This window comes from Arvicanthis niloticus, chromosome 18 (assembly GCF_011762505.2).
Source record: "Arvicanthis niloticus isolate mArvNil1 chromosome 18, mArvNil1.pat.X, whole genome shotgun sequence".
Taxonomy (NCBI): Eukaryota; Metazoa; Chordata; class Mammalia; order Rodentia; family Muridae; genus Arvicanthis; species Arvicanthis niloticus.
The window spans coordinates 49,969,608-49,995,216 of NC_047675.1; the positions used below are offsets into that span (position 1 = coordinate 49,969,608).

The following is a 25,609-nucleotide window of genomic DNA, read 5'->3' on the forward strand; positions in this document are numbered from 1 at the left end:
ATATGGATGTGTATTTTTAGATAGTTGTTTTATTGTGTACATAAAATTTGGTCTCCTGCTTAACACAAGCATTTTGCATACTTGATGTGATCTCTATCATTATAATTTTTAATGAATGCATAATATCCTCTTAAGGGGCTGTAACATAAATTAACTGCTTAGTGGAGAATATTTTAAGTTTCTTCTCTACTTGTGTAAGTAATACTGTAGTATTTACGCTTAGAATGTGTTCCTTATTTGGGATTAGTTCATTGTAATAACTCTGCAGAAGCCCTTGGGTAGATCTAGGAGGGGGAGTGAAGCCCAGTCTCAGGGCCTAGAAAGCTGTGCCTGTCTTCAGGGCTGGGGGTCACTGATCACTCTCCTTGGGGGACATGCGAATACTGAACAGCGTAGCCACGACAGGACACAGGACGGTTGGCACTCGGGGAGGCCAGCCTTTGGACCAGGTGTGGTAAATCCGGCTCCTATGTTACATTGTAGCAGCCAACTTTCACCTTGTGCTTCCTCATTGGGAAAACCAGGGCAGCGAAGCACAGATGTATTGTGAATGAAGGCTGTGTTCAGTAAAAGGCAGATCAGATGGGGTGAGGTAGCAGACTTAGCAATGCTAGTTGAGGCTGATAAGGTGTGATAGCTAAAGGTCTCCCACTTCAGCTGGGACCTTGACTGGAAGATGCTGGTTCTGCTCCAAGAGCTGTGTTGCACTGACCCCTCTGCTCCCCTGATCCAGATACACTGATGGAGAAATCCCTGGATGCTCTGAAGAAGGTGTCTTCTGAAGTGCTACCAGGGTCCATGGTGGCTGCATGGGACCTGACCACCCAAGATACAATGGACCTGCCTTGTAGGAATTTGAGGCTGACATGGAGAGACAATCTTCTGGTAGTGAATAGGGCAGGAGGCAGCATGGTGTGAAGCATGAAGGATAGTGATGTGCCAGGTTACAGACACGCCAGCCAGGGAGACCCATCTCAGTGTCTGTTGCCCTCTGCTGCCCCCTCACCCTTGGCTGTACACTGTGAAGTGCCGTCTGTCTGTTGAGACTTTCCACCACGTCCCTGTCATCTGGTCGGAAGTTCTACTTTATTTTAAAATGTGATCGACTGGTATGAGTCACAGGGGAAAGCATTTGCTAAAAAACCCCTCCCTTGCATGTGGAAGACATTTTCCAGTCAGCTTTTGACGTGTGTCACTTGTGTCGTATGAGGGGATCTGCTTAGACTGGAGCCGGAAGCCCAGAACAAGCAGAACTAGGGCCAAGAGAGAGCTGTCCACCACACTGCACAGGCAGGCTCTCCATTTACTGGCAGGGAATGGATGTGGGTGCCACGCCCAGGTCACACCTAGCTCACCCACAACTCCACCCTTGTATCCTGAGGCCCCTGCCTCTGCCTCCAGGAACAGGACCAAAAGCTGAGTTGGCTCCCAGACTCCCACTCAGAATCCAGAGTGAGGTCACGCTGCACGTGAGCTGCTTACCTGTGCTGTCCTCTCACCGGCCTCCGTGGACGTCACTGACCATAGATAGGGAGCACCAGCTGCTCTTAGAAGGAGGGATGCAGTATGAAATAGGTCACTCCTAGGCCTCTCCCCTCACGTCTGCTAGGGCCAGCTAATCTGTCTTGTAACACATTGACTAATTTTCCCAAGAGATTTCTATCTTAGCTTCCTTAAAGGGAAATGGGGGTAAGATTGCTCAAAACTGCCATTCAGAATCTCCAGGACCCCCCCCCTCCCCGCCCCCTGGCCTAGGATCCACCTTCCCTTTATGAAAATACGGTCTCTGAGCATTTTACTTGTAATTTTTAAAACTTCAGATTTGGAGAACCTTGTGAATATTGTGTGGAGTTCCCATGTGCCCCTCATTCCGTTCTTGTGTACACAGGATGCCAACATGGGTATTTTAATTAGAGTTTTTGTTTATTCACTTGTCTCTGTCCAAACACCCAGGTGTGGTGACTCACGAGGAGTGTGTGTTTGGACTCAGAGTGCATAAGGGTACGTTTTCCTTTAGTGTTTAACCTGGCCTCAGGCTCCTGGGCTCCTACCATGTCACCTAGGTCCTCCTCCCCAAGGAGATGCTCTTTAGGTCACACTCAGAGACCTGCCCAGACAAAGCCAGGCTGTGACAAGGCACTGTGACAAGGTGGCTCCTACTGGGAGCAAGGTGGCATTGCACCATGTCCCTGTGGTACCTTGATCCTCAAGTAGTGCAGCCAGAGTTGCCTGAGGTGACAGACAGAACCGCTTAAGTCGGATCTTCCCCACTGTGTCTCAGGAGCCCTGGCCGACTGCTCCCGGAGGACTGGGTCACTAGCAGCCATTGCTCTTGCATGTGGCTGAGAGCATTTGGACAGAAGAACTCTGATGGCATGTGTGGTTGAGCGTGCAGGGTGCCATGCCAGATTGTGTGTGTGTGTGTGTGTGTGTGTGTAAGGTTTCATAGTGCAACACTAGTTGTGCCGAGTGCTCCCGAGACTTGTCAGCAGCTTTCCTGTGAGCACACATAGTGAAATAAATGCACAGACGGCCCTTGTCTGTGGTTTGTGGTCAACCGAGTGTATACAGAGCACACTAACTCACACCTCACTGAACCTTGCCCTCTGCCCACCAGAGCAGGACAGAGTCTACAAGCTGTGTGATGCAGTGAGCATTCAGGTGGGGCAGCATCTCAAGGCTGCCTGGGACCCCTCTGGTCCCAGCCAGGTCCTCCCTTGAGAGTGTGATCGAGTTGAGTAGGAGAAGCCATTGAGACTAAGCCCAAGTCTCAGAACTGGGTTTTTCATCTCCCTCAACTCCTGACTCTTACCCCTTCATGTCTTTGAACTCTGAGCTGAATGCAGGTTCTAGTGCTGTTAGCATGGGCTGGGAAGTCTCTGGTAGACTCTTCCTGTTCTTCAGATGCGTCCCAGTGCCATTTCTTTATGGTGGAACCTATGTATGTCCCCAGGAAGATTGACTACTTTACACTGTGCACGTGGTGCTAACGGCGCCCGAGAAGATCCATGGATCCGAGGGCTCCATGAAGCATGCGTGTGGAGCTAAGCCCCTCCTCAGCAGCCACTGACGGGGGAGGAGGAGGAGCTAAGCCCCTCCTCAGCAGCCACTGACGGGGAGGAGGAGGAGCTAAGCCCCTCCTCAGCAGCCGCTGATGGGGAGGAAGAATGCCCCTCATCTTCAGCCCAACCCATGCTCCTGGCAGGCCTTGAACTCACAAGTAAAGCCCAGTTGCTCTCCGAGGCAGAGGGGTCAGTGTTGCTGAGGAACCTGTTGTTGGGAAACCTGTAATGTAGTGTGATCCTCCCGTGGGAGTTGGGGGCCTCTCCCAGACTCTGGGTGCCCCTTCCTCAGTGGATTAGAAGCACGTTGTCTGGTTGGGTGGGTGGTTTAGTGTACTACTTTGGGAGGTTGTAAGAATTTTAGGAGATGATGAAGTCCATCTCTATAGTGCAGGCCTGGGGGTTGTGACCCAGCCTTTCTGTCTTGTGTCCCCAGTCTTCTGTTCTCGTCGCTTACAACCACAGGCTGTCCCAGCCGTGCCTCCCCTGCCGTGATGGACCATATCCACTAAAACCGTGAGCCAGAGTCAGTCCTCTTCCCTTACGTGACTACTTGTTGGGTATTTGGTCACAACAAGAGTAGCCGGCAGCCAAAGTAAGGCTCTGATCCAGCGAGCAGGAGGTGCCTTGTGCTGTCTGGGGAGCCCTGTCATCTGGGGGAGCCTGTCTGGGGGAACCTGTGGGTTTCTTCTGTTCCATCATGGTAGAACCACCTACTCTTAAGGACTCAGAGGTAGCCGGCAGTCCCTGCATCCGTCTGGGTCCCTTGGTGGAAATACTTGGCTGTTCTGCTCAGAAAGCCTGGCTTCAGGCCGAATGTGGTACCTCTGGGTTTGAGTGTCTGAATTTTGAGGTGAGCTCCAAGTCTGAGTAAGCCTCTTTCAGAATCTGGCGACCTGGCTTTTTATAAACACACGTGCTGCTGTTCTGGTCAGCCCTGGTGATAATTACTGAATAGTCTCTAAATGACGCTGACAGGTGACATTGAGGAACCCGACATTCTGGAGTATTTTGGGGACTTGTTCTGTGCCTGACCATATGGTCTAGTAGCTGAAATGATTTAACATCGACAAAATATGTTTCAGAATGGGAGATTTAAAACAGCCTGTTTATTTTCTCTTTCCTTCCAGAGGAATATTTTTATGCCTGTTACAAACATGGCAGAAGCCATGTGTTTACTGCCTCCACCCCACGAGCATAGACCTGTCACTAGGCAGACCCCGTCTTCTGTCCTCATAGCAGGAGAAGCACAGGCCCTGGTTCTGCCTGGACTCGTGGGCTCTGAGCAGGGATTTCACCACGTGGAGCATTAGGACATTTTCAAGAGCCCTGCTGGTTTAGATGCATTGTTAAGATCTGTAGATGCCGGAGCCTCAGAGGGATGACGGGATGGCGGGACCAGTGAGGGCAGAGCGTGCGAATAGCTGCATTCATCGTTAGCCATTCACCACATAACCGAGGGCACCACACCGCCAAGGGTGCACAAAGAGATGTGAGACAGTTGCTGGGACCACAGGGGACCTGGGGGTCTCGAATGCTCCATGCTACTGTGAAAGGCCACCAACGGCAGCAAACTCTGGCCACGGGCTCGCTTAGCCTCCCAGGTTTGAAGCTCAGTGAGTAGCCAGGGCCCATTATCACTGACTGGACCTTGCCTGGCACCCCAGGCTCAGGCTCAGGCTGTGGGGGGGAGAAAGTGTGTTTTGAGAAAAATGCTGAGAGTCGACCTGGATATGTTGATTCTGTGACTGCCACAGACTAGGACTCGATTGGGGAGCCACTGGCTCCGAAGACCAGCTCAGCGTTCGATCTCATTCAAGGCGAAGTAGTTGATCTGAGAGCCAGAGTATTTGAGAGTCGGAAGGCCTGGTGGGAGGGAAGTATTATTAGTCAGAAAATCTAACAAACCAGCTATGAAATAGAAGTGGGCTCTTAATTAAAAGATAGCACCTTGCAGCCCTGCCGGGCCGGAGCCGGCTGTTTTAGTTTCTAACATCCTTCCCTTCATTGCACAGTCACAGTCTGCTGTGTTCCTTGGGTCACTGCACAATCATCACCAATGGTGGGTAGAAAGTTTATTTATAATGCAATAATCAGAAGAGCTGATTGCAAGGATCGTTTTAGAATCTTCTGGCTGTAAGAAAAATTGTAACTGGAGCCCAGATGCATGTTCAAACATTTGTCACCGTGTGAAGCAGAGGGCTGGGAGCCCGAAGAGGCTGAGACGCGCTGGCTAGGTGGCCAGTCCACGATGTGGTTTGGAGCAAGGGGGTCAGTGTCCACTGCTAGTGTCCCCCACCCCAGCCCCTTGCACACCCTTCCCATGATAAACCAGCCTTATCACTGTGCTGCAGAGGCCAAGGGAGGAAGGAAAGGCTGCAGAGAGAGGAGGGGCTGAGGACAGGATGACTTCCTTTAAATGCAGATTATATTAAATGTCAGGGCAAGTGACATTGGGAGGAAATCTTAGATCTTGCACAGCACATAGCAAACACACACAGCAGCCCTGTCCAGAGAGTTTGGCTACATGGGAGCAGGCTGGGCTGCCAGGGAAGGTTCCTGCTGCCAGGCTCCTCATCTGCTCAGGAAGTGGTCTTCCACAGGGCTGGGCCCATGGGAGGTCTCGTGTTTGGGTTATGCACAGAAACTCTTCTCATTCACAGCAATCAGACTGGAGTAGGTGGAACATGCGCTAAGCTGTGTGGTGGTGGGGCTGTTGTTTAGTTTGATTTAATGTTGATAAATGACAGGCGATTGCTTGTCCAGATGGGTGGGGATAAATTCCACCAGAGCTCTCGTCTTGCTCTGCAGGCTGGCTCCCCGGCAGTCCCCGGCAAGTTCCTGGTGTACCGGCCATAGGATTAATGTGCCCTTTGACATCTTAGGAGCTCAGAGGGCCTAGACCTTTGAGATTTCCCAGGAGCCCTGGTTCCATGACTCAACCAGTACGACAGTGCTGTGCTCAGCACATGGCTGCTACGGTCCTCATTAGAGTCCTGCAGAGATTGTCCCATACTTTCTCCCTAGAGCCTAGTCTAGACGTCTGGGTGATGATGAGGGCTGTCCTACCATGGGAGCACTCCCGTAGGAGCACTCCCTGCTCGCGGCTGTGGTCCCCAGCGTGATGGCATCACAAAACCACTTTGAAGTGGAGAAGCTGAGTGAAGGTGAGGGACAGAACCAGACGACTCACTCAGTGTCTTTGTTTCTCCAGGGCGACTGGAAAGACATCGATCACCTTAAAAAGAAAGACCTTCACTACAGCAGAGGAGACGAGAAAGCACAGGGTGTGGAGACCCTCCCTCCAGGTACCCTGTCTGAAACTGGGGCTGGTCTTTCATGTTGTTAACGGTCTGAATATGGTGCTGGGAGCGGTGGCTTGGGGCAGAGAGTGGACGACTTAAGCTGCTGGGCGCTGCCCAGGAGCTCACCTTGGCTTCTCCTGTCAGGACCTTGGTGTGTGGTCAGCAGAATTTATTAAAGAGAAACAGAGTAAAGTATAAACAATAGGGTCTGTCTGAACTTCAGTTCATGAAAAAATTTCAAATTGACTTGATTTTTTTTTTTTTTTTTTTTTTTTTTTGTCATTAAAGAGTTTTAGGTTCACAGCAAAGTTGGCAAAAGATCCAGAATATTCCCATGCCATGCATGCGGCTCCCCACTGCCCATCTGTATCTCACTGGAGTGGGACACGGGAAGAGTCTGTGAACTACATTAAATCAGGGTCACCACCAGAGTCCACAGTGAGGGTCATGCTTGGTGGTAGGGCACACTCTGTGTGTGTGTGTGTGTGTTTGTACACATGTATGTGGATGCCTATAGAGGCCAGAAGAAGGTGTCAGGTCCCTTGGTTTTGTAAGTCACAGGAAGTGGGACAGAGAACTCAACCGCAGTCCTCTGCAGGAGCAACGCCACTCTCTTAACCGCTGAGCCGCCTCTCCAGCCCTCGCTGGCCGAGTTCTAGCACTGGGCGATAGTCGACTGCCTGCTACAGCTTATTTTTGCATTCACTTGCTGAATGGCGTCTTGGTTGCTTCTAAGTTTTGGCAGTTGCAAATAAAGCTACTATATAAATACTAATATTTCCGAACGCGCCTTCTGTTCCCAAGGGAACAAGGCAACGGCCGATTCTAAATAAGTGACCCCAGCCTAGGAACGTGAGCTGGGTGGCCCTTGACGACATTGTCCACCATGGAAGAGATTCCGTGAGGTTTTATAATTGTAGAAAAGAAAATGTCATGAGACAAGGTGTTCTCCAGCACCACCAGCGAGGACAGCCGGGAGACAGCGGCAGCAAATCGGGGTCTCCTCCAGGGTTGTGGACACCGTGTTCCAGATACAAGGATTGCACAGTATCTGTGAAGAGACTCAGGGAGGGAGGGAGAGGTGGTGCTGCTGTACACCCATTTGTGTGTTGCCTCCTAGAGTTTTATTTATGTCTAAGGCCCCCTTTGAGTTAGTGTTTGTGAAAGATGGGAGGTGTCTGTCTAGACTCCTGAATTGATCTGGTAATGGGCGTCGGCTGTTGAAAGTTTACTCTTTTGCTGGGTGGTGGTGTACTCCTTTAATCCCAGCTCTCCAGAGGCAGAGCCAAGCTGTTGTCTGACTTCAAGGACAGTGAGAGTTCCAGAACATCCAGAACGAATGAAGGGAGGAAGGGAAAGAGACAGACAGACAGAAAGAGGCATGACACCGAGACCGTGGAAGAAAAGGAAGAGGACCTTCAGAGGGAAGAAGGTGCCAAGCTGAGTAACTCTAGTTCAAATCCCAATGAGGGAGGTAAAGAAGGGTGGACTGCCTCCATGGAGCTTTCAGCAATTGAACTCCAGGTTACCTGATAAAGTATCTTGCTATTGTCTCCTTCAGTGTTGAGTCTGATGAGGACAGAGCTTTGTATGCTTGGAAGGAGACTGTAACCACAAAATTTATTAAACTGGAAGCACAAGAAAAACACCTTTCTCCTTCAGGTTCAAGAAAGTACCAGAATGTTTATGAGGATGTCTTAGAAGCAGTTCAGTCCCAACTGCCATGAAGGAAATACAGACTCAAGTAGGCTCTTAACAACCGGCTCACATCAGGGACTAATGGGTGAATTTGAACACAGCAAGCGGAGTCCTGACTAGAGCTCTGCTGGGCCCAGATGCTGTGAATAAACTGCGGCTTATTTAGTCAGAGTTGCAGATGAGTTGCTTTAGACCAGTGATGCTAACTGTGACCCACAACCGCAAAAATCATTGTGATGCTACTTCATAACTGGAATTTTGCTACTGTTCCGAATTGTAATGTAAATATCATATATGCATGAGATCTGATATTTGACTCCAGGGAAAGGGTAACTCAACCCCTAGCGGGGTTTCCACCCACAGGTTGAGAACCACTGCTCTAGATTCTAAAAGATGAAATTGATGTTTGGACGTTTTAATGTTAGTAAACTTGAGTTACTTTTCCTCCATTTCACTTCCATTCCTGCATTTCAAAGCTGCTTTTTCCTCTTTCAAGACTTGATTGTTAATGGAAACAATGTTTCAGACAGAGGGGATCTAGTGTATACTTAAGTTTTCCCCTGAAAACTTGTGTTTGTCATTAGAGATGAGTTTTTTCTAGGTATGAGGGATGCAGTCTCCATACTTAAGAGTCATGGGGTGGGGGTGGGGAGAGCTGGAGAGGTGGCTCAGCAGGTAAGAGCACTGACTGCTCTTCCAGAGGTCCTAAGTTCAATTCCCAGCAATCACATGGTGGCTCACAACCATCTGTAATGGGATCCAATGCCCTCTTCTGGTGTGTCTGAAGACAGCTAAAGTATACTCACATATATAAAATAAATAAATAAATATTTTTTCTTAAGAAAAATCAAGTGTGTTTAGAACAAAACAAAATGGTAATATTGGAGGTAAAATGCTTTTGGATAAACATAAGCCTGTTTTATGGCCTTTCTTAATTTGAACTCTTTGCCTTAAATGGTAGACTTTTAGACGTTTGCACAAAATACAAAAAAAAATTGTTTTGGAGGGTTAAGAAATAGAAGGTTGTGTGAATATGTGTGTAGTTGTCTATGTACACACATACATGCATGCATACATACATACATACACGCATGCACACAAATGGGCTGACTGGTTCTAGAGTGTTAAATCTGCCCTGCAGGTTAAACCCTCCATTGCAATGGCTGTCTTAGGAGGTTGCTAGTCTTGAACTGTATGTACACATCAGTAGCCACACTGCTTCCCAGTGATAGCAGCCCCGGAAGCACGCTACAGCCTACTAGCACCAGAACGCATGTGTTCAACTTGTATGTCTACAGAGCTGCTGTGCATGTAAGGGTAAGAAGCTGCCACTCTCAGGTAGCCTGCTGGGGGCTCGGGTTAAACAACCGATGCCTGTTAGGGTAGGTTGGTGGTTGTTAGGCTGGCTGGTTGTTAGGTTGGTGGTTGTTAGGTTGACTGGTTGTTAGGCTGGCTGGTTGTTAGGTAGGTGGTTGTTAGGTTGGCTGGTTGTTAGGTAGGTGGTTGTTAGGTTGGCTGGTTGTTAGGTAGGTGGTTGTTAGGTTGGCTGGTTGTTAGGTAGGTGGTTGTTAGGCCAGCTGGTTGTTAGGCCGGCTGGTTGTTAGGTTGGCTGGTTGTTAGGTAGGTGGTTGTTAGGCTGGCTGGTTGTTAGGCTGGCTAGTTGTTAGGTTGGCTGGTTGTTAGGTTGGCTGGTTGTTAGGTTGGTGGTTGTTAGGTTGGTGGTTGTTAGGTTGGCTGGTTGTTAGGTTGGTGGTTGTTAGGTTGGTGGTTGTTAGGTTGGCTGGTTGTTAGGTTGGCTGGTTGTTAGTTTCTGTCCATTTGCCACTTGTACTATGGAAGACAAAGCATTTTCTTTCAACAGCCTGTAATCTTTATTAATGTTGGGCCCAAAAAGAAAAAGATGTTATAAAAATGGAACAGATCTATAGTTTGGGGGCAAAATGATAAAATTAAATGTGTAGGTAACCTATTTATATACTGCTATAAAGTATTTTCTAAAGAAAACTATGCAAAGAAGCTATTACATACATCAGACACATATTTAAAGATTTGCTTTTTATCCTAGATACCAGGAAGATAAAGATGAATGAACATATTCAACCATGACATTCTGTGATTCATTAAGCAATACAAACTTTCATTTCATGGAATTTATCTGTGAATGCTGATTTAAACTGTCACTTGTCTTATCATGTGTGGACATGAGTTCTGTGGTCAAAATATAGGAATTTGAACTAATGTTGACTTAATTTGTGCTGTATCATCTTTTCACAGTTTACTTTTTCTCTGTTATCTTTCCCTTGTCAAAGTCAGCAGACTGTGTATGTGTATTTCTGAGGTTTTATTCAGATCAGTTAATATGTTTATGTATTTTACAAAAACCATAATTATTGCAACTTTATAGAAAGTCTTAAATTTGGGTGACATCAGTCCCTGACTTCATTTTTCTTCCTCAGGATGGCAACATCCCTTCTGGATCTTCTGCTGTTCCACTTCAAATTTAGAGTCCGTTTATTGATAGCCACACAATAGCTCACTGAGACTTTTATTGGTGTTGGATTTGTAGATCTGAGAGAACTGACTTTGACAGTGATGTGTTTCCTGCTCACAGACATGGCGGACATGGCCACTTGTCCCGTTTTCCTCTGGTATCTTTCATCAAAGCTCTGTAGTGTTCTTCACATAGCTCTTATGCATAGTTGTCCAGATTTAGATTTAAGATTCCTTTTGGGGAGTTCCAGGGTAGATGATACTGTGATCCTGACTTTTACTTTGTTCAGTGCTGATCTACAATGACCCTAGTAACTACAGTGACTCTAGTAACACTCTCATGTCTTGCAGTCTTGCTGAAATTGCCTCTAGATAGTTTGTTGTTGCTTCTTTCATACTTTATATACAAATAAGCACGGCATTTGTGAATAAAGATGGTCTTGTTTCTTCCTTTCCATCCATGTAGCTTTTCTTCTTTCTTGTCTTACTCCATTCACTAGGATTTTTGGTACAGTATGAAAGGGGATGGGCCACTCGCCTTTTTTCTCATCAGTGAGACAGTTGAATCCTCATATTTAAGCTGTGGATTTGTCTCAGACATGAGTTTGCTGGGAGTTTCTGTCTTGAAGGAGTGTTGGGTTTTGTCAGGGGCGTTTTCTGCATCGTTCAATATGGTCGTTTGCGTATATGCTTCGTTGATTGTTGTTTACCCAGCCAACCATGCATAACTTAAAAGTCCCACTTGTAGAATGGAATTCTTTTTATACATTCCCTGATTTAATTTGCTAATGTTTTGTTGAGGATTTTTGCATATGTTCATAGAAAAATGTGGTCTGTAGTTTTGCTTTCTTCCCTTGTCCACCGGCTTTGGTGTTAGGCCAGTTCCTTCCAGTTACTGCCCACAACTGCTGGATACCCAACTGAGGAGCCACCAAGCTCCCAGAACCACTCACTACCACAGCCCACACTCCCTGCAGAAGGAAAATGTTCACAAGGAGATATCCTCTGCACTCTGATGCACTTCAGGGGGTTGTCCTCCGGAAACAAGGTTTTTAGCAATACCTAAAACATCATGGTAGATGGATTAGCATTACTCTGGGGATGACTGGGGATGACTGAAGTCGGACCCTGCAGTAAACATGACTGCTTCTGTCGAGGGCTTAAGAGGAAAAATGGACTACAGGCTAGCCTGGGCTACATAGAGAGACCCTATCCCCAAAACAAACATGCAAGCAAAAGAACCGTGCACAAGTTAGAGAAGACTGGAGATTTGCTCATGAAGATTTGGAGCTGCGCAAAACCTCATGGATGTGGAGCAGCTGCCTCCTGCTCACGGCTGTGAAGCTGCTCATTCCATAGCATCGGTAATTCCAGACCAGTTCTGTGCGTCTGTCCTGGAGCATCTGGCAGTTCTTTAGATCTTTTGATGGGGTACTTTTTATTGCTTTGAATTTCCAGTTTTTTCATCCCTAATAATGAGTTATTTTAGGATGCTTTATTTCAAGAGAAGTCCCCCACAGTGGCTGTCTGCCATGACAGACACCCAGCAACGGCATCCTCCTCATCCCTCACTGAGGGCAGGCTTGCTTGATGCAGTCCTGGCCTTCCTTTCTGTGCTGGGCGCTCGCTGGAGCAGGAACATCATGAGGTTTTTCTTTTAAGCAGAGGAAAATTAGGTTCAGTTTGAGATCAGCCACAGAGTTGAGGGGCTTCAGAGCACAGGTCTGTCTGTGGGTTGTTGTTTACTTGCTTTCCCCTGCTGTCCAAGGAGAAGGTGGTTCTAGTTCACACAGGTGGTTGTCCAGGGGGCTAGCATTTGCTTGAGCTGCCTCTGCTAGGGAGTCCGTATCTGTGCTGAACTCAGAGCCTTGGAGCCCCTGACTTGCGGGCTCCTGCCTATTGCAGACACCTGTGGTGATCAAGTGTGCACCCATCCTCAGGTGCATGTCTTAGGTACCCCGCCCTTGACCCCCAAAGCCTCTAAAGCCCATGTGCATGTGTCTCTCGGTGCCTGGTTTCAAACATGCACCTAGCCATGTTAGTTCTGTGAAAATTCATCATAGATTGATGCAATTGTTGTTTCAAGGATAGGGCTTAATAAAAACAAAAATTTTACAAAGAAATCTACATTATTTTAAGTTAACATGTGTTAATATGAGTCTTGTAAAGGCCGGCACCTCCTGATCGAAAGTTCTGCAGTCTTTTCAGGTTCACTTATAGATGACTTGTTAGAGACTTGACATCCTCTTTTCTCTGGCCCTGAGGAGTCCTCTGGCCTGGTCACCCAGGCCCAGAGCTGGGTGAATAGCATTCCAGGGCCTTTGTTCCCTATGTAGCAGGCCTATGGATGCAGCCACCAGCTTGCACCGGGTGAGACCCGGCCAAGGGCAGGTGATGTGGGAAGTCCTTGCACTGAACTGGCGAGTCCAAGGATCGCAGCCAGAGGTGTGACTCATGAGCCCCACAGGAGGATCTGGAACAGAGAAGCCTCTGCAGCTCAACTATGTCTAACTAAGATGTTTAGTTGCAGTCCAGAACTCAAGCCAGACCTGCAGTCTGAATGTCAGGAGGCCTCTCAGGAAGTCATCGTGGGTAAAGAGTAGAGGAAGCTGTGGGTGGCCTGAGGGCAGACAGTGGCCAGGACAGGAGAGCATAGAATGGCCCAGAGGACAAAGGTGTGGGTGTCCTCCTGACAGCACCATCCCTAGGATCACCTCTTTGTGGCCCATGGGGACTCATCCCTTGTCTTTCAAGGGCAGTGGTGGTCCAGGCTCATCCTTTCCTGACTCTGAGCTGTTGTTTCCATGGCTGCGGTCTGTGGGCTGGGAATGATGGGCAAGGGCCTTCCTGCATCCTCTTATTGCTAGCCTAGCCCTTCCTCCAGCTTGTCTCCAATGGCCATCAGAGTCAATACAACAGTGAGTGGACAGGAGAGGAAGGCTACCCCTCTGTCTCACGTACCTGGGGATGGCATTACAGGGAGCTTCCGGGTCTGCGTAGGCAGTTGTTTTTATCCCGAACAGCCTAGGCTTTGGACGAAGGCTTCCTGTTTCCTGATTGCCAGTTGGCCATCTTTCCTGGTCTGCTGCAGCGGGGAGAGTGACTGCCAGCATGAAGCTGTGCTCCACCAAGTCACACTCAGCCTCAGCTGCTTGGTCCAGGGTGAGACCGCAGTAGTAAGGCAGTAGTCGGCAGGGTCTGTGACATATTTGGTACCTAGGGTGCCGAGAGTAAGAGCTAGCAGGTGGCCAGGGCTCTGATCTAGGGATTCTCATCCCATTTTATGGGGAGTAGTAGAAAACTGGATCAATACCAGGATGAATGGGACCTCATGGCCAGTGTTCCTCAGAGGGCATGGTCTTTACGGTGGCCTAGGACTAGCTGTGCACAACTAAGATAGGCAGGGAGCCCTGCTGGCTCCCTGAGGCTTGCCATTGAGACATGGCAGCCTTTCCTGTTCCAACCCAGACAGTGGAGGCTATAAGTCACTGTGGCACCTCCCTCTCCCTCTCTCTCTCTCACTGTCCCTCTCTCTCTTTGAGACAGGGTTTTTGTGTATAACAGCCCTGGCTGTCCTAGACTTAATTTGTAGACCAGGCTGGTCTCAAACTCACAGAGATCCACCTGCCTCTGCCTCCCAAGTGCCAGGATTAAAAGCTTGCGCCACTGCTCCCAACAGCACCTCATTTTTATGGCTGGTCTCCATATATACAACGGAGTACAGTTCAGCTCGAAGGTCATGTCTGGTCATGTCTGAGAGAAGTCCACTCATCAAGCAGACCTGCTGATGAATGTTTTCACACCCCTGGCCAATGAGTACCTCCTCCACAGCGGCTTGGGTGATGTGCCCCGTGGTGCTCGCAATGTCTGATGTACACTTTATTTCCCTGCCGCCTCCTCTGAGATGTTATCTCAGGATTTTCCATTAGCCCAAGGTGGGGCGTCAGGGAGTGGGGCTCTGACTGGTGACTGAAGCTTCTTCCTTAATCTTCTTTCTTAACCTATCATAAGATTGACAGTTTCTTTTCTGAAACTTGTAATTTCTAAAATGGAAAATTTTAAGATGTTAGGAGTACAAGCGGCCTGTAAATACCAGAATACGGTTCATTGTCCTATCCTGTGACTGGTTCTGCCTAGTTCTCAGCTCTCTGTTCCTGGCTGCCTGCCTGTCTGTGTGGGCTGGGCTCAGGTGTGGGCCTCGCTTACAGGGCATGGGCCAGGCTGCAGTGGAGGCCAACAAACAGAGGAGCTGGAACCTGTCCCCTGAGCTTTCCTCCTCTGTTTTCTGCGGTCTCTGCCCCAGGAGTCTTCAACCCAACAATTCTGCATGATACAGGCCAATTTCTACAATGTTCTCCAGCCCAGTGTTTTTCAGATTATGGGTTTCAAACCATTATTAGATGATGAAGTCAATTTTCTGTCACACCCACGTAAAAACATCGGCTGCACCTGTGCCCTCCCTGTCTCTGCTGAGGACGAGTGTTAACCGTGAGCCTCTAACCATTTGTAGGAATGCCTCACAGCTTCTGAGGGCTGAGTTGATGCATGTCATCATGTCACAGCTAAATGCATCTCAGCCCCACTGTCGTTCTCACCCCCTACTACGCTTTCTGAAAGGAAATGATACTTATGGCCTTGTGACTTCACGTCAACATCATAACAAGGTGGGCCTGTGTATGCAGCTGCATGGTCATGTGACTTCACATCAACATCATAGCAAGGTGGACCTGTATATGCAGCTGCATGGTCATGTGACTTCACATCTACATCATAGCAAGGTGCACCCGTGTATCCAGCTGCATGGTCATGGTCAGAGGAAGGGACTGCTGGAGAGTAATGGCATTGACCGAGGTGCCACAGGAGCTCCTGACCTCACTGCAGACAGGCCTTCTGTGGAGCTTTCTGGTCCCAGGTTTAGATACGTTCCTCTAGTCCGTCTCCCTCACCCTCGGAACAGGAACACTCCAGTGAGGCCAGACGGGAGCCTGCCTCTGCTCATCTGTGCCTTTGGAACCAGCCTGTGACTAGTGCCTGAGACACCGAGGCAGGCGTGTGAGATGGCCTGCAATTTCATGGTCTGATAAACCACATAAAACCCTCTCCTTGACCACGTGTCACTCCTAGAGAAGGCATAGGACTCTTGACTCTAGGGAAAGTGCCAACAGAAAGGAGCTGAAGCAACACTGGCTGAATGTCTGCGGGATGGGCAGGCTATGCTAGAGCCATCCGCCCAAGAACAGACCTGCATGTGAGGAATGACTGGGTCCTGTCTGCCATGCTGGGCTGTCTCTGACAGCCACACTGTTAACTTCTCCACAGAGCCAGGCATCCTAAGAGCTGCAGAGAGTACGCCTAAGGCGGCCTCACAGAAGGCTGTGCAAATGTCCTTTCTTAGGATGTGGGCGTTTTCTACATTGTAGGAAAATGCCCCTCTCCTGATGGCCAGCGATTCTGCTGACAGCAGTGGGATTTGGGGAAGAAACGTTTTAGGTGTATTGCATGCACAGGCTGCTGCAGGAATGAACGATGAACATCCATAGCCCAGTGGAGTTAACGCTTCCTCTTCACAGGGAGGAAAGAGGAGAACGCGATGATTCTAGTGAGGTCCAAGAACATACATCAATCCTGGGCATGGTGGCAGGGGCATCATCCTTAACACCTACTGAGTTTGAGGGTAGCCTGAGCTACATGAAACCAACCAATCAAAAGAACCTACAGCACTCTGGGTGGTGTGAGTCTAGCACCCACCTTTCCACCTGCCACTGACTTTCACCTGGAGCCTCCATTTGTAGGAGGCCTAGAGCATCTCCCTCCCCCCTGCTGCACCCTCAGCACCATCTCAGGGTAGCCCTGCTCTGGGCACTGGTTTTGGACTCCAACAGTCCAAACATTTATCCTGTTGGTGCCTCGTTGCACGATTGAGTCCTTTATTAAGTTATACACGGATTGTTTCCTTTGCCTGCCTGGGATGCTTTGGGGGCATGACCAAAATCTCTGGGAAGGTAGATAAACAGAGAACACACCCTTCCCAGAAAGAGAAATGGTGCCTGAGTTGCCAGATGTGTCTTGGGGGAAGGGGGTGCTGAGTGAAGCCTGAGCCCCGGGCTCATCTTGTAGAGTCTCGGCTTCCAGGTGACAATGTTCAGGGCCCTCTCAGCTACTCCTGATTACAGTTGTCATCCTGTGAACGAGGCCACTGCTGCTTGACCTAACACTTGCTGCCGTCTCTGCTGACACTCTGGTCTCATGTCCACTTGTCCCACACCCTCTGCTTTGCTTTTTCCAGGCAAAGTCCGGTGGTCAGACTTTAACCAGGAGGCATATGTTGGCGGTACGATGGTTCGCTCAGGGCAGGACCCCTACGCACGCAACAAGTTCAACCAGGTGGAGAGTGACAAGCTGCACATGGACAGGAGCATCCCCGACACCCGGCACGACCAGTAAGTCTCTGCAAGCACGAGGGGGAAGAGTGGAGCAGGAAAGATCCCGAAGCAAGGCTCGTGGCTCTCGGCTGTCTGCAGAGGCGGCAGGCTGTTGGCCAGCAGCAGAATCAGAAAGAGAAGGCTGCATGGGCCTTTTACTTGTTGATCTCTTAGTATTTTTAAGCTACACTCATAAAACACTGTTCACGGTCTTGGGAGAAAATCTAACTTCCTCTTACTGGACCAGCTGTAGTAGGGAACGTTCTGGAAACCAGAGAAGAGATTAACTAAGGTCTCAGCAGAGCTGGGAGGGACCAGGAGGCAGGAGGACAGGAGATAGTGCTGTACTCCAGACACTGTGGAGAAGGGCCGTCCGCATGCTCCTCAGGATTTCAGGATTCGGGTGGAGGGCACCCTGACTCCACCAAGCTCAGCTGGAAGCATTCTCAGTCACTGGAGACTATTCTGCCATCGCTTAAAGGAAAGGAGCACTGGCAGTCTTGGTCATCTCCCCCACAGTTGTCCTTATGTCCCAGAGGAGAAGCAGAGGCACCGGAGCGGGAGGTTCTGACAAAGCCAGAAGGGCCAGGAATTGTCAATTTGACAGGATTATATTCGCCTCGGAGACAAGGCTCTGGCTGTATTTATAAGGGAGTTCCTAGATTAGGTTAAGTGATGTGGGCCTCACCTCATGTGGGCGGCACCACAGTGTGAGCTGGGGTCCCAGGCTGAATGAAAACAGGAAGCTAGCCAAGCACCATGTGCCTCTTAGATTCCTGGCACATGCAAGGTGACCAGCTGCCTCAGGTTTCTGCTGCAGGCCTGCCCCACCATGGTAAACTGCACTTAGCACTGTGAGCCAAAATACACCCTAATTTCTTCATGTTATCAGACCTGTTTTTTTTTTTTTTAATCATAGAAGTGAGAAGGGAGCTGATCTGGGGTTGCAGCCTCGGAGCTCAGCAGTCAGGGTAAAATGTCACCTGGCCACTTGAGACGACAGAAGTTTGAGCTCCGTGTGACTGCTGAGCTTTGTCACCAGCTGGTGCTAGCTGGTTTTCCCACTAAGACTTCACCATGGCTCATTCTCCTTTGAGCAGGAAAAGGCGTGATTTGGGGGCTTGTCAGCGTGGGGCTGGGTTCTGAGCTGCTGCTTCCTTTGTGAGCGTCTAAAATTCCCTCAAACTCTGCAGAAGGTTTTTCTTTCAGTATTTTTGTAATGTTTGTCCGACCTAAGTTTTGATTATTCCTCCCAGGATGGGTTGATTTCTGCCTGGTCTGTGTCTGCCTCCTTTGCTGTGTTGAACCCGTGTGTGTGTGTGGGGGGGGGGGGGGGAGGGGTGCTTCCCCATTGCTTGGATTGGGGTAAATTAAATCCTGACAGGCATTGACCACTCGTGTTGGCCTGGGGAATCCATCTCAAAGCATCAGGCTTTCTATTCAGCTCCCTAAGGTTTCTAGAGCAGGGACAACATGGCCCTTTGTGTGAGAGTCTGACTTTAACTCTGAAGAGCTCACACAGCAGAAATCGGCCTCCTGTGGCTGTGGAGTTGGAAGAGGACCAGTGAAAGCAGATTCAGGGTGAGACACCCAGACCCTATCTGCCTGGTGTTTCCATCTGTGACTTCTGTCCCCTGCAAAATGGCAGGATAGCAATTATTTTGTGCTCTTTTGGCTCACAGGACCCCACCAGAACTCTTTATTCCCTCTGACCAGCAGCCAGTGGAGCATGGGTGTTTATGGCTGAATTGACATAGTGAAGTCCCGAGCCTCCAATGTGTCTGTATTTGGAGATAGCTTCTTTTATTAGGCATGGTTAAGGTTAAGTACACTTGTGAAAATGGGCCCTGATCCACTGGGATCCCAGTAAGAGAACAAAGGGGAGGAATTGGGTAGGGGGAGGGAGAGGGAAATGGAAGACATTAAGAGTGAGATCGTCCCCTGGCTGTGTGAGGATGTGTGAGAAGATAGCCAGCTGTCATCCCAGAAATAGTCTATACCGAGCACCAACCCTCAGTCATTGGAAGGTCCCCATGAGGTAAACAAAAGCAGACAGAAGAGAAGGCTACCTCTGTGGGCAGCCATGGCCCAGCAGGTCCTGAATGACTCAGAGATCACAGTGTCTGTGGGTCTGTGAGCCTTCCTCACATCCTTGGCAATTGGATATGAGCCAGGCAGGTCTCTTAGCTTGTGAGGCCACTTAGCAGTGCTTCTGTGTGAAGCGTGTGCAGCTTCCAAGCAGAGCTGGAGGTTTGGGGATGTCTCCTCTCTGCCAGGAGCTCGAGGGAATTTAAGATTTCTTCTGCTGGGACACCAGCAAGCCCACATTGGAAACACACTGTCGGGGATTTCCTCCCCTGGCCAAGCGTCAATTGCCTTTGTGTTTGTTCCACTAAATCCCACGGGACTGAGGTTGTTAGGTGAGGGCACAGATCCCCTCAGCCTTCGGACACCAAGTCAGGCTCAGGGTTCCTCTGTCTCTCTTTATCTTGAATTTCAAATGTTGGGACTTTGAAATGTGCTTGCATCTCAAACTAAAAGATGGCCCTGAGATTGTGGTGTCCTGCTGAGTCCCCCAGAGGAGCATCTGAGAAGGCTCTGCCCTTGTTACAAACCTGTCTGTCCAGCTGTCTTCCAATCTAGAATGTCTCATCTTTCTCAGTTTGCACAGCCTGGTTGCTCAGCTCTGGTGCTCTGAGAGATCTGACATAAACCCTTCAGAAGGTCTGGCTGTAAACAGAGCTCATACTTGCATCCCTTGGGGATGGTACACTCGTGAGGGTGTCACTAGCTTCCAGCAGGATGTTGTAGGTTGGTTGAGTGTTGGCACGCTGTGTGTGCTTGCTGTCCCTGGGTCATCAGCACTGGCCATGTTCTGAGAGGGCCTGGCCGGGATTGGAACTATGGGGCTGGTCATAGCCCCAACTCTGCTGTTACTCTATCCAGTGAACACTGCTAATGCCCAGAGTGGGCTGTCACAGGAGCTGCCAGCACAGACTGAGTGAGGCCTGTGAGACCTATGATTTTCCCCTGTGAGGCTTAAGACCTGGGTGAGGGCAGTGTAGTCCTGGAGTGACTGAGGAACCAGAAGATCCTTGGTCTTCAACGTCTTATAAGTGTATACTGTTGGAGGGTGTCATCTCTCTGGTAGAGATGTCACATGAAGTCTGTCCATCACAGGCTTTGCTTCCTGTACACATTCTTGAACCTTCTATGTGATGAGTATGAAGGAGCCTCTAGTTCACTTTGGGACCTCCATCTGTTCTGACAAGCTTTGTCCTGTGGGAAGACAGTTAACCCTTGTGTGTTTGATGTGTACTCTGGAGAACTGAGTTTAGGCCAATATTTCAAGGTGTGCAGAGTCCTGCTTGCTGTACCCTCTTCTCCTGCTCTCCCTTTAGGTGTTTTTCTTAGCAGCTAAACTGTTATCGTAGTTTCAGCTACAATAAACTAGAGTCCAAGCTGAGAGAATGTTTGTTACATTTTGAGTAGCATACTCACCAGCCCATCACACACATACACACACATACATACTCACATACACACACATACATACTCACATACGCAACACATACACACACACACAAACAGAAAGAGAGAGAGAGAGAGAGAGAGAGAGAGAGAGAGAGAGAGAGAGAGAGAGAATGAGAACACACAACACTCAGGACATCTTAATTGCCCTTAATTTTAGCAAACACCCTTCATATCCAAGCCTTTCTCCCTACCCTCATTCCTTCTACCTCCCCATCCAGCCTGGGACCCTTGTCCCTCTGTGTCCCATAAGTGCTCAGTGGCTCCTCTTGGCACCAGCTCAGGGCAGTAGATCCTACTGTTGTGTTTCACTTTGTTTCTGAGGCGCTCCCCCAGTTCCAGCTGAGAGTGCAGACCTCTTGGATGGCGGTTGCTTCTGCATCTCTCTTTGCTCTCAATCACTGTGTCTCCCACTGTTGCTGGTGAAGATTAACTGTGACTTGTTCTTTATGGAGCAGTGTGTCTTTGCCTACAGTTGCACTTGAAGATACGTCTCTACGCATGCTTTTTAGTAGTTTGTAAGAACACGTGGACATTGCCTTCTGTGATTTGAGCCTGTTTGAAGGGTTCGAAGGTTTGAAGGGTCTGAGTGCCTGTAACTCCCTCCGCCACCCTTGTGAGCCCCTCCTCTCCCTCCAAGGCCCTTGTCACATTATTGGGTATTCCCAGTGGCTGTCTGCCCTCTCACGTTCTTATTGTTTATTCCTCTGTCTCCATGGAGCCTGCTTCCTGCTCAGTGACTCTGGCATGTATTAAGTCTGCTTGAAATCCTTCTGTAGACAGAGGACATATAAGATTCTCTTATCCTGGTAGTGAATAGGTACAGAGATATTCGAAGGCCATACCTGGTGTTTCCATCTCCTAAGGAAGATCTTTGCAAATGACATAGGCAGATCATTTTTGTGCAATGCAGAAGTGGACCACAGGCTAGGTTTCCATTGGGAGGGAGCAGTCTGGAAGTTTGCAGGTCTTTCTTCTTCTAGGAAGCAGCTCCTAGGATTGTCCCCCTAATCTCGGTCCCATTGTATCAGCAAGTCCTGACTTGCGTTCTGGCCGCCTGTACAAGACCATTGCTCTGTTGGACATATTCTGCCCTGGCAGGGAAGGGAAGGGCAGCAGGAGCACCGGCCCCAGTCTCTCAGTGCATCTGGCTGCCTGCAGTCTCTCCAGCACTTCCAAGGCAGTTTATGCATCTCATCCCTGCCTCTCTGCTCTCCATGAGTAGTTTTATCCAGAGCAGAGAAGTTTATTGTCTCCAAGTGCAGAGGAACACCTGAGTGTTTCATTTAACATTCTAATTTAGCTTGAAATTCACAGGTCCTGCATTTCACCCTGAGCAGAAGTGTCGTGAACACGAGGACAGATGGCATGCATTGATACGGGAATGGAGAATGACTTTGTTAGTAGTTCTGTCACTTGTTACTCTCAGACCACAGTGGAGATGATCTCTGACCCTGGGCTTTTATTTGCAGAGCAGTCACAGTATAACGGCGACTGTCTCTCGGCCGTCAGTAAGCTCAGACATCTGTGGAAATATGAAAGGGCTTGTGAACCCCTGGCTTCCGTGCCAGTGTTGGTCATTGCTGTCCTGTGACCAGTGGCTTGAGTGAATCAGCTTGAGCAGACCAGGCTGTGCTCTGGGCAGCTTTGTTCTTGACTCATGTGGCATGCCACACCGACCTTGAGGACTGACCCTGGGTGTACTGTGTTGCTTCATTGCAATCAACAGAAAGACGGTTTAAGGAAATACCTTCGAAACCATGACCTGGCTACTACTGAGGGAATCAGAGCAGGGAAAACAGACTCAGCAGGCTAACCGGATAAATCAGGTCAATCCAGGCTGTCCTCTGTCAGCTGCCCATTTGAAAGCCTTCACTTCACCATTGTGAAGAGCCCCTGGGTGTATGTGTGTTTGCAATACTGGGATTGAACCTAGGGGCTTACACATGCTAGCCAAATGCCCCTCACTAGGGTACATGTTCAGACCTCTTTTTACTTTCTATTTTGAGACAGGGCCTCACCAACTTACCTCAGCTGCTTTCTGTAGTCACTCTATAGCACAGGTGGGCTGTAAGCTTGGGACCCTTCTGCCTCTGCCTCCTGAGTATCTGGGCTTCCAGATACATAGTGCAGGCCTGGCTCATTTGTCTTTGAAATGGAAAAGCTTCATGTAGTGTAGGAAGGTGGCAGAATGGTGTGAGGGTCTTGCCTTTCTGAGTCAATCGGCCTACACGCCATGCTTGGTCACGAGTTACAGCATCTCTTGCTGGTCAACAGTCAAGGACATTGATTAATGAATGATACCTGTCTGTTCTCTGTTGCAAACCATGTGGTCTAGAGATACTGGACCTTGGTGATGGACCACACGGTTGCCCAGAACCCCCACCTCAGTCTAAAAACTTACAAAGTTCAGACTTCAACAATAATAGCCATTTACCTTAATGTATCCAAGCAATCAACCACAAGAAGCTGGTGTGGCCAGAATGTATGTGCACACACATGTATATGTGTGTGTCAATGTGTGTGCGCCTATGCGTTTTCTATGGAAGTGAGTGCTGGAGGCATGCTGTAAGGATGTTGGCTTGCCCTCTCTACTTAGGCCCATTTGTGCCACAGTCACAAAACGCCAGTGCTTGCCAGGGTAGAAATGTGTCTGTCTTTTCCAGAGGATCACAGGGCCTGTGGGTTTGTTATCTGGAGAGGAGCTGGTTTCCACTCCCAAGATAGCACCTTGGGTGCTTTGTGCTCAATGAGAGGGAAGCAGAGGGTGGGGGGGTCAAACTTCTTGTGGAATAATGTATGTCAAGACTTGTGATGCCAGGGCTTGCCCATGCGCCTGCTCGTTCTCTCAGGGCTGGTGTGTGTCTGGCATTGGTGGCAGAGAGGACATGGTATGTGTCTGACAATGCACTGCAGATACACGGGCATCCCACAGTGCACTGCACACACACGGGCATCCCACAGTGCATTGCACACACATGGGCCCCCACAGTGCACTGCACACACACATGGGCCTCCCACAATGGACTGCACACACACACACACACACACACACACAGACACACACACACACACACACGTCTCTCACTGCTTCTGCCTGCAGGGTTTTTTCCAGCCCTCCAGCCCCTTCTCATGCATTAAGATTGGATCAAAATTTGCTACCAAACATGAAAAGAGTTGCCCACCCATGGCTTTTTCTCTCTGTTATGATGTAGCTGTAGGGGAGGGGGACTGGGTCCTTTCTAGGTGATGAGAAGCAGAGGGTCAGTGACAAAGGATCTCCCTGGTCTATGCAAGGCATCCAGCTTCACCTCTAAGGGGGCTGCAGCCACGAGGAAAGGTGTGGTTTGGAGGTTACCTTGTCCACCTTGCCAGATACCTGCTAATGGCTGCTTCTGTGACTGGTGTGCTGGCTCTCTGGCCGCTAACAGAGGGCCTTGGGCACCCAGGACTGCAGTTTTCTGTCATGGCATACTCCCTGGAGGCTTGCACACAGTGGTATGCTCAGGCAGAAGCCCTATGTCCTCACCTGAGAGTTTACTTCCTGTCTCATGCTTGGCCTTAGTGGTGCCAATCCATGGGAATCAGAGTAAGATGATGGCAATGACAATATTGGGGACAAGCGTGCTGCCAGTCGCCATGGCTGCTGGACTGTCTCTCAGGCAGATCTGAGCTGGATCTGTCACATCTTGTGTGGAACAGCCTGCGTTGTAAACTCCCTCTGTCCTCCTTCGCTTTAAACACTCCTGGTTTCTCAGACTGCCTTTTAAGTTATTATTTTGAGAGTGTATTTTTTAAGTAGGTACATCTGTTGTATTTTTTTAAAAGTAAAAAGGAAACCGCACCAGAAAGCTAAGAAGCAGTCACAGTCTCTGAAGGTTGTCCCTCCTGACTTGTTCTCTATCCTGCTGTTTGCTCACTGACTTGTCCCACCCCTCTCCCCCGCCCCCCTGCCTCCCATCCTGCTGTTTGCTCACTGCCAGGGAAACCCAGCGCCCATCTGCCTCTGGGTCTCACATGAGAAGCAATTCACGGGGTCTTTTTGTGGCTGTAGCTTCCATTCTGTGTGGCTTTGTGCCGCCTAGTTTATGTGCAAGCACGCAGCTCTCCCGGAGTGGACTAGGACGTCCCTTTCTTTTTTTGTGCTGACCATGTTGGGTGAATACTTTTTAGACATGTCTTTGCTTGGTTCTGACAAGGTCCCAGCATTTATTCTGTGTAGGGTCTACACTCTAGGCTGGTGGAGCCTGCTGCTTAGTTAGTTTCTAAGTCAGACTTTGTGGGACAGCGCCCTTGTCTTCCTCCTCCAGTTCATGGCTGTGGTAAATAACTTGACTAAATTGACTGGAGGGCGAAGGCATGCATCGCTGCTGTGCTTCCATCTTTGCACAGGGCTTGTTTCTTACACTTCATCTGTGAACACCAGCCACACCCATGGCCACTTTAATGATGCTAATCCTCTGATGGCCTCTGAGAGATCGCCCATGATGTTGGCGTGCAGCGACCTTTTGTGTTACTTGAAGATGTCTGGAGAGTCTGTCTGCCAGAAGACAGTGCTGTGCCTGCCTGCGCTGAAGTCTCCAGCAGTCATGAAACCTTTGTCTCTCACCATGTGGAGAAGTGAGTCTTCTTCCCTCTCTCCTGTCTCTCATCCTTGTCAGCAGAGCTCCTGTTTGTCTCAGATTTGCTCGTGGTGGAAGGAGAAGCCCCTGCTCACCCACTGGGTTCTGTACAGACTACTTTGTGTGTGTCCCCCTGCAGAACTGCTCTCGGGTCCTCACATGCCTGTTGTCACCTTGAAATCATGGTCGCTGTGATTACCCTCACAAGATCAGGATTTAATATTCTCTGGAGGGAGCTTGCTAAGATACGTGAGCAGCTAACACTTCGAGAGGGTGGAGACCTCTTCAGTTTTATCGCTTCCAGGAACTTTCCTATCGCCTACCCCCAAACTCTCTGGCTCTCCACTGGTCTTCCAAGGACACCATACTTGGGGTGAATACATGTTTGTTCACTTCTTTCTGGAAAGTTCTGTAACACCAGTGCATTGTGGTCCACTGGCCCCCTTAGGCTCCTCCCACATACAAGAGCTCAGGCTGCA

The 25,609-nt window shown here is 49.3% G+C and overlaps 1 protein-coding gene across 2 annotated transcripts in view; it reads left to right on the forward strand.

Moving 5' to 3' along the window:
- Galnt2 (polypeptide N-acetylgalactosaminyltransferase 2) overlaps window positions 1–25,609 on the forward strand; it is a 115,235-nt gene that overhangs the window by 54,501 nt on the left and 35,125 nt on the right. For both annotated transcript variants that reach the window (XM_034522389.2, XM_076916040.1), the window contains exons 2-3: window positions 6,277–6,370; window positions 16,842–16,995. In XM_034522389.2, coding sequence (XP_034378280.1) covers window positions 6,277–6,370; window positions 16,842–16,995 — 248 coding nt within the window. The remainder of the gene's footprint in view (window positions 1–6,276; window positions 6,371–16,841; window positions 16,996–25,609) is intronic.